The sequence below is a fragment of the Dryobates pubescens genome, chromosome 32 (genome assembly GCF_014839835.1).
Source record: "Dryobates pubescens isolate bDryPub1 chromosome 32, bDryPub1.pri, whole genome shotgun sequence".
In the NCBI taxonomy this organism is placed as follows: Eukaryota; Metazoa; Chordata; class Aves; order Piciformes; family Picidae; genus Dryobates; species Dryobates pubescens.
Window position 1 is genome coordinate 2,890,525 of NC_071643.1, and position 9,166 is coordinate 2,899,690.

The 9,166-nt window shown below is 57.2% G+C and overlaps 1 protein-coding gene across 1 annotated transcript; it reads left to right on the plus strand.

Annotated features, from left to right (window-relative positions):
• Positions 1 to 3,506: 3,506 nt before the first annotated feature.
• Positions 3,507 to 8,787, plus strand: IL12A (interleukin 12A; the record flags this gene model as incomplete). The annotated part of the gene is made up of 5 exons (XM_054175535.1): positions 3,507 to 3,632; positions 7,164 to 7,271; positions 7,418 to 7,459; positions 7,543 to 7,647; positions 8,623 to 8,787. Coding segments are annotated over 5 exons (546 nt in total), but the record flags the coding sequence as incomplete, so codon positions are not given.
• Positions 8,788 to 9,166: the final 379 nt, after the last annotated feature.

Sequence of the window (9,166 nt, forward strand, 5' to 3'; positions counted from 1 at the left end):
ACCAGGTTGGAAGAGACCTCAGAGATCATTGAGTCCAACCTATCACCCAGCACCATCCAATCAACTCAACCATGGCACCAAGGGCATCATCCAGGCTCTTCCTAAACACCTCCAGGGATGGGGACTCCACCACCTCCCTGGGCAGCACATCCCAGGGGCCAATCTCTCTTGCTGGGAAGAACTTTCTCCTCACCTCCAGCCTAAACTTCCCCTGGCACAACTTGAGACTGTGTCCTCTTGTTCTGCTGCTGGGTGCCTGGGAGAAGAGACCAACCCCCACCTGGCTACAACCTCCCTGCAGGGAGTTGGAGAGAGCAAGAAGGTCTCCCCTGAGCCTCCTCTTCTGCAGGCTAAGCAACCCCAGCTCCCTCAGCCTCTCCTCACAGGGCTGTGCTCCAGACCCCTCCCCAGCTTTGTTGTCCCTTTGTTGGAAGGGACCTTAAGGATAATCCAGTTCCAAGCCTTCTGCCATGGGCAAGGACAAAGGAGAGGCCCCCTCCATGCAAAGCTTCCTCTGAGATACTGCTCTACACACAACATCCATTCAATAGCAGCTGGACTCTGAGCACCCTTGCTGTCTTGCTGACTGCAAGGGGTTTGAACTGGATGGCCTTGAAAGGTCCCTTCCAACCCCATGTGTTCTAAGGCTCCATGATACAAAGACCTCTGAAGGTATTCAAGCTAAATATTCCTCTTTGTGGACCAAAGAACCTTAACTTACAGCCCAGTAGATGCTTAAGTGGAGCACAGGAATGCCACAAACCAGAAGCTGGTGTCCAAATTGCAGCCCAGAAGGCAAACCTCAGCCTGGGCTGCATCCAAAGCAGCATTGCCAGAGATCCAGAGAGGTGATTCTGACACTTGGCTCTGCTCTGCTGAGACCTCACCTGCAGTGCTGAGTGCAGCTCTGGAGCCCTCAGCACAGGAAGGACCTGGACCTGATGGAGAGGCTCCAGAGGAGGGACACAAAAATGCTCAGGGGCTTGGAGCAGCTCTGCTGTGAGCACAGGCTGAGGGAGCTGGGGGTGTTCAGCCTGGAGAAGGCTCTGGGGAGACCTAATAGCAGCCTGCCAGGACCTGAAGGGGGCTACAGGAAGGCTGCAGAGAGACTGTTTGCAAAGGCCTGAAGGGACAGGAGCAGGGGCAATGACTTCAAAGTAGAGCAGAGCAGATTGAGATTGGATGTGAGGAACAAGTTCTGCAGCAGGAGGCTGCTGGAGCACTGCAACAGGCTGCCCAGGGAGGTGGTTGAGGCTCCATCCCTGGAGATATTCCAGGGGAGGCTGGAGAGGGCTGTGGGCAACCTGATCTAGTTGGGGATGTCACAGAATCCCAGAATCAACCTGGGTGGAAGAGACCTCCAAGACCATCAATTCCAACCCATCACCCAACCCTACCTAATCCACCAGACCATGGCACTGGGTGCCTCAGTGTCCCTGCTGTATGCAGGGGGGCTGGACTGGATGACCTTTGGAGGTCCCTTCCAGCCCAGCCCCTTCTGTGGCTCTGTGAAAGTGTAGCACAGTGAAGGGAAAACCTCCTGCTGAAGGCAATGCTGTGAGTGAGGAAGGAAAGCTGGAAGGGCAGAGCAGAGGCTCCTGAGGAGCAGGCGTGCGAGCAGCCCCCGCAGGGCTCTTTCACTTCTGCATCAGAAGCAGCAGAAGAGCCCCGCAGCAGCTGGGAACCACAGCCCACCACCAGGGACTGAGAGCTGGCATGGAAAACACACAGGCAGGCTGGGAAACCAGGCAGGGCTGCTTCACCCACAGCAGCCCAGCTGCAGGGCCACCACCACCCTGCTTATGGGAAACAAATGGCAATTAAGAGAAAATAGAAGCTGAAACACAAACCCAGTTTGGAGAGCTCCTGATTCATCCTGCTCCCAACAGCAGGATTCCCACTGGCTGCACAGCAGTGTGCCCAGGGATGGCTAAAGCTTCATCCTGGCCTGCAGCAGGAAGAGTGTGGCCAGCAGGAGCAGGGAAGTCCTTGTGCCCTGTGCTCAGCACTGCTGAGGCCACACCTGGAGTCCTGGGTCCAGTTCTGGGCTCCTCAGGTTAGGAAAGAGGTTGAGCTGCTGGAAGGTGTCCAGAGAAGGGCAACAAAGCTGGGGAGGGGTCTGGAGCACAGCCCTGGGAGGAGAGGCTGAGGGAGCTGGGGTTGCTTAGCCTGGAGAAGAGGAGGCTCAGGGGAGACCTTCTTGCTCTCTCCAGCTCCCTGAAGGGAGGTTGTAGCCAGGTGGGGGTTGATCTCTTCTCCCAGGCAGCCAGCACCAGAACAGGAGGACACAATCTCAAGCTGTGCCAGGGGAGGTTTGGGCTTGATCTTAGAAGGAAGTTCATCACAGATGGAGAGATTGGCCATTGGAATGTGCTGCCTGGGGTGGTGATGGAGTCACCATCCATCCCTGGAGGTGTTTAAGAAGAGCCTGGATGAGGCACTTAGTGCCATGGTTTAGTTGATTAGATGGTGTTGGGTGAGAGGTTAGACTGGATGATCTCTGAGGTCTCTTCCAACCTGATTGATTCTGTGGTTCTGTCATCATTTAGATTGGAAGAGCTCTCCAAGCTCACCCAGTCCAACCATGAACCCAGCACTGCCAGCTCCCCACTGTACCATGTCCTTCAGCACCACAGCTACACAGCTCTGAAACCCTTCCAGGGATGGGGACTCCAGCACTGCCCTGGGCAGCCTGGGCCAGGCCTTGACAGCCCTCAGGGGGAATTAATTGTTTCTTATGTCCAATCTAAACCTTCCCTGGTGCAGCTTGAGGCCATTTGCTCTTGTCCTGTCACTTGTTCTTTGGGAGAAGAGACCTGTCCCCACCTGACTCCAACCTCCTTTCAGGGAGTTGGAGAGAGCCAAAAGGTTTCCCCTCAGCCTCTTTTTTCCAGGCTGAACAACCCCAGGTGCCTCAGCTGCTCCTCCCCAGAACCTTCACCAACTTTGTTACCCTTCTCTGAACCCACTCCAGCCTCTCAATGTCCTTCTTGGAGTGAGGGGCCCACAACTTGACCCTAGGGTTCAAGGCGCAGCCTCCCCGGTGCCCAGTCCGGGGTGACAATCCCTGCCCTCGTCCCGTTGGCCACACTCTTGCTGACCCAGCCCGGGATGCTCGTGGCCTTCTTGGCCCCCCTGTGGTTCCTGATCAAGCACTTTCAGCCTCCCCAGTGCCCAGCTCTGCCTCGCAGCATCCTCAGGCTCTGGCAACCCCCCCAGAAGCTCCGTTCTCCCCCTCCCTCGGTGCCCCGGGATTCCCGGGCTGCCCAGTGATCCCCGGGCAGCTCCTGGAAAAGGAAAGGAGAAGAAAGGGAACCCCCGCACCTTCCGCCCCTCTATAAAAGCCGCCGAGGTCCGGCCGGCAGCAGCATCCCTCCCCCGGCAGCGGCATGGAGCGGAGCGGCACCGGCAGCAGCGGCAGCCGCGGGCAGGCAGCGCCTCGCCGTGCCCGGCCCTGGCTCTGCAGGCGGCAGCGGGCAGCAGGCTGGCGGCTGCTGCCCCTGCTCTGCCTGGCGTTGGCACTCCCCACCCCTGCCCGGGCGCTGCCACCCCCCCGGCACAACCGGACCCACTGGCTGAGCCACTCTCGGGAGCTGCTGGCGGCTGCCAACGCCTCCCTCCACCGGCTGAAGGTCTGCCAGGGCTTGGGTGGGCAGCGGGGAGTGATGGGGCAGGGGTGGGACCCGGGAGGGTGGTGATTGCTTTGGGGAGAATGGTTGGAAGCCAGGAGGGAAGTGATGGAAAAGTGATGGGACCGAGGAGAGTGGTGATGTGTTGGAGATGGTACCCAGGGAGGCAGGGATGGTACCCAGCAGGGTGGTGATGTGTTGGAGATGATACCCAGGGAGGCAGGGATGGTACCCAGCAGGGTGGTGATGTGTTGGAGATGGTACCAGGGAGGCAGGGATGGTACCCAGCAGGGTGGTGATGTGTTGGAGATGGTACCAGGGAGGCAGGGATGGTACCCAGCAGGGTGGTGATGTGTTGGAGATGGTACCCAGGGAGGCAGGGATGGTACCCAGCAGGGTGGTGATGTGTTGGAGATGGTACCCAGGGAGGCAGTGATGGTACCCAGCAGGGTGGTGATGTGTTGGAGATGGTACCAGGGAGGCAGTGATGGTACCCAGCAGGGTGGTGATGTGTTGGAGATGGTACCAGGGAGGCAGGGATGGTACTCAGCAGGGTGGTGATGTGTTGGAGATGGTACCAGGGAGGCAGTGATGGTACCCAGCAGGGTGGTAATGTGTTGGAGATGGTACCAGGGAGGCAGGGATGGTACTCAGCAGGGTGGTGATGTGTTGGAGATGGTACCAGGGAGGCAGTGATGGTACCCAGCAGGGTGGTAATGTGTTGGAGATGGTACCAGGGAAGCAGGGATGGTACCCAGCAGGGTGGTGATGTGTTGGAGATGGTACCCAGGGAGGCAGTGATGGTACCCAGCAGGGTGGTGATGTGTTGGAGATGGTACCAGGGAAGCAGGGATGGTACCCAGCAGGGTGGTGATGTGTTGGAGATGGTACCCAGGGAGGCAGTGATGGTACCCAGCAGGGTGGTGATGTGTTGGAGATGGTACCCAGGGAGGCAGGGATGGTACCCAGCAGGGTGGTGATGTGTTGGAGATGGTACCCAGGGAGGCAGTGATGGTACCCAGCAGGGTGGTGATGTGTTGGAGATGGTACCCAGGGAGGCAGTGATACCCAGCAGGGTGGTGATGTGTTGGAGATGGTACCCAGGGAGGCAGTGATACCCAGCAGGGTGGTGATGTGTTGGAGATGGTACCCAGGGAGTCAATGATGGCTCTCAGGAGGGTGGTGATGGTACCCAAGGAGTCAGTGATAGTTCTCAGGAGGGTGGTGATGTGTTGGAGGTGGTACCAGGGAGTCAGTAATGGGACAGTGATGGTACCCAGGTGGCTGGTGATGGACTGAGGAGGACAGTTGGTACCCAGGAAGGTGATGATGTTATCCAGGTGGTACCCTCCTGGTGATGGGGTGGTGAAAGTGCACCAAGCCAGGTAGTAGTAGGACAGGCTTGGTACCCAGGAAGGCAGTGATAGGACAGTGAAGATACTGAGGGAGGCAGCCATAGTACCTGGGTAGGAGGTGATGGGTGGGCGGTGGGCAGTGAGGGGACAATGATGGTACCCAGGCAGGAGCTGATGGAGTGGTGATGGTATTGATCCAGGCAGTGATGAAGCAGCCATGGCACTGAGCCAGCAGGTGATGAAACAGTGGTGGAACCCAGGCAGGGATTGATGGGGCAGAGATGGGTTGCTGAAGGTACCCCAAAGGTTGGATGCTCTCTGTTGCCTCCCTTTAAGACTCTATACAAGGTCTTTGCTTTCCTGCCTCCCCTGACCAAGGCTTTAGGAGAGGTGTCCTCCTCAGCCCTCACAAGCATGACCTTCCTCCTGATGTCTAATCTAAATGTCCCCTCCTCTAGCCTGGATCCATCCTCCCCAGTCCTATCCCTCCCTGACACCCTCGCAAACACCTCCAGGCAGGAGGCTGCCACCACCTCCCTGGGCAACCTGTGCCAGGCTCTCACCACCCTCATGGGCAACAACTTCTTCCTCACATCCAAGCCGAATCTCCCCACTTCTAGTTTTGCTCCATCCCCCCCAGTCCTATCCCTCCCTGACACCCTCACAAGTCCCTCCCCAGCTTTCTTGGAGCCCCCTGCAGACCCTGGAAGGCCACCAGAAGGTCTCCTGGGAGCCTTCTCCTCTCCAGCCTGCACAACCCCAACTCTCTCAGGCTGTCTCCAGAGCAGAGCAGCTCCAGCCCTCTGCTCCTCCTCCTGGCCCTTCTCTGTTATGAGCACTCTCAGGTTTGAGCCCTTTCCCCAAGCCCCTGCAGAGCTGCCTCAGCAAATCCTTGCTCATAACTTGGTCACCTTCTTGTGCTGCTGCTGCTGGGGGGGGTTGGTTTGGTGCTGAAGCTTCTTCCCACCATAAAGCAGCACCCTGGCAGCAGTGCCATGGGGACTTTTCTTTTTCTGCTAAAACTCCCTGTTCCCATTGGAAGCTCCACCTGGGAGACCCAGAAAAGCCCCCACCACTGAAGAGGTGCTTTGTGCCCTCCCTGGCACTGGCTCAGTGAGCACTCTTAAAGGTCAGGGGAGATGCCATCATTTAGTGTTCACTTTCTAGAAGCTCTTTTTACATTTAAAACCATAGTGATGCAAAGCCCTGGCTAGAGTTGATGTCTGGAAGAACATCAAATGGGCAGAGCCCAAGGGCAGGACATTGAACACATCCAAGTGCAGGGTTCTACACATTGGCCACAACAACCCCAGGCAGTGCTGCAGGGTGGGGACAGAGTGGCTGAGAGCAGCCAGGCAGAGAGGGACCTGGGGGTAGTGGTCGATAGTAGGCTGAACATGAGGCAGCAGTGTGCCCAGGGGGCCAAGAAGGCCAAGGGCAGCCTGGCCTGCAGCAGGAAGAGTGTGGCCAGCAGGAGCAGGGAAGTCCTTGTGCCCTGTGCTCAGCACTGCGGAGGCCACACCTGGAGTCCTGTGTCCAGTTCTGGGCTCCTCAGGTTAGGAAAGAGGTTGAGCTGCTGGAAGGTGTCCAGAGAAGGGCAACAAAGCTGGGGAGGGGTCTGGAGCACAGCCCTGGGAGGAGAGGCTGAGGGAGCTGGGGTTGCTTAGCCTGGAGAAGAGGAGGCTCAGGGGAGACCTTCTTGCTCTCTGCAACTCCCTGCAGGGAGGTTGTAGCCAGGTGGGGGTTGGTCTCTTCTGCCAGGCAGCCAGCAGCAGAACAAGAGGCCACAGTCTCAAGCTGTGGCAGGGGAGGTTTAGGCTGGAAAGGAGGAGGAAGTTCTTCCCAGCAAGAGAGATTGGCCCTTGGGATGTGCTGCCCAGGGAGGTGGTGGAGTCCCCATCCCTGGAGGTGTTTAGGAAGAGCCTGGATGAGTCCCTTGGTGCCATGGCTGAGTTGATCAGATGGTGCTGGGTGACAGGTTGGACTCAGTGATCTCAAAGGCCTTTTCCAAGCTGGTTAATTCTGTAAGAATATCTTAAAGCAAAGGCTGGCCCTGGTGATCTTGAAGGTCTGTTCCAAGCAGAATGCTTCCATGCTTCTGCCTAAAATCTGTGCCAAGCCTGAGCTCATTCCCATCAACCCAACCACCAACCCTCCTTACCTCCCCTTTCCCTCACAGGAGCCTGACACCCTGGGCTTTGAATGTACCCTTGAAGAAATTGATCTTGAAGACATCACCAAGAATCAACTCAACACCATCCAAGCTTGCATAGCTCAGGACCCAGAGGTAAAGGGAAAAAGGGAGAGAGAGCAATTCAGTCTGTATGGACACAGCTGAGGTTTCAGCAGCCTATTGTCACGGCACAGCCACATAATTCACACACAGACACACACATCATCATCCTCATCTCCCATTTCTTCTTTCATTTGCAGGCTGGAAACTGTCTGGGCCTGGAAAGATCTTCTTTTGATATGGTAAAGAGCTTCCCCAGTGAGCTCCTCCTGGGCCTTGCTCTGTGCTTACAGCTTTTAGCTCTTCCTGCTTTTGCCTTTTGCAGAGCCAGTGCCTGCAGGGCATCTATGAGGATCTGAAAGCCTACAGGGCAGAGCTGAAGAACCTCAGTGATCAAAAGCTGCTGGCAACTATTGATGATATGATGAGGGTGAGTCTTGCTGTCCTTCCTTGCTGCTGCTTGAGGTTCAACAAGGCCAAGTGCTGGCTCCTGCACTTGGGTCACAACACCCCCAGGAGCACTCAAGGCTTGGGGCAGAGTGGCTGGAAACTGCCCAGTGGAAAAGGACAAGGGGAGGTTGGTTGACAGCAGCTGAAGATGAGCCAGGGCATGCCCAGGTGGTAAAGAAGGCCACCAGCAGCCTGGCCTGGACAAGCAATGGTGAGGCCAGCAGGAGCAGGGCAGGGATTGTCCCCTCATGCTGGGCACTGCTGAGGCCAGACATGGAATCCTGGGTTCAAGTCTGGGCCCTTCACTCTAAGAAGGACATCGAGAGGCTGGAGCTGGTCCAGAGAGGGGAATGAAGCTGGGGAAGGGTCTGGAGAACAGGGCTGGTCAGGAGCAGCTGAGGGAGTTTGGGTTGTACAGCCTGGAGAAGAGGCTGGGGGAAGACCTTCTGGCTCTCTGTAACTCCCTGGCAGGAGGCTGGAGCCAGGCTGGGGTTGGGCTCTTCATTGAACATATCAAATTTGCCATTTAGGAGAACACATCCTAGTGTCTAAGTCTTGTCAGTTGTTATCAGGGGGTGAAAAGCCTGAAGGGCTCCCCTGAAGGGAGGTTGTAGCCAGGTGGGGGTTGGTCTCTTCTCCCAAGCAACCAGCACCAGAACAAGAGGACACAGTCTCAAGCTGTGCCAGGGGAGGTTTAGGCTGGAGGTGAGGAGAAAGTTCTTCCCAGAAAGAGGAATTGGCCACTGGGATGTGCTGCCCAGGGAGGTGGTGGAGTCCCCATCCCTGGAGGTGTTAAAACAAGGCTTGGATGTGGCACTTGGAGCCACGGTGTTAGGTCACAGGTTGGGCTTGATGATCTCTGAGGTCTTTTCCAAGCTGGTTGATTCTATGATTCTAAAGGGGTTCTGTTTTCTCCACTCTCAGGGATGGTTTCTAACACCCTTTCCTCCCCCAGGCCCTGAAGCCTAGCAGCAGCATCCCACAGCCATCAGTGAGTGCAGGGCAGATGTCCTTCAAGGCGAAGATGAAGCTCTGCAGCATCTTCCACACCTTCCAAATCCGCACGGTCACCATCAACAGGGTGATGAACCACCTCAGCTCTCCAGAGAGCACCCTCTGAGCCCTCCAGACACAGCTCCCTCCGAGCCCCCCGGAGAGCGCCCTCCGAGCCCTCTGGAGAGCTCCCTCTGAGCCCTCCACAGAGCTCCCTCCGAACCCTCCAGACACAGCTCCCTCTGAGCCCTCCACAGAGCTCCCTCCGAACCCTCCAGACACAGCTCCCTCTGAGCCCTCCACAGAGCTCCCTCCGAACCCTCCAGACACAGCTCCCTCTGAGCCCTCCACAGAGCTCCCTCTGAGCCCTCCAGACACAGCTCCCTCTGAGCCCTCCAGACACAGCTCCCTCTGAGCCCTCCACAGAGCTCCCTCTGAGCCCTCCAGACACAGCTCCCTGTGAGCCCTCCACAGAGCTCCCTGTGAGCCCTCCAGACACAGCTCCC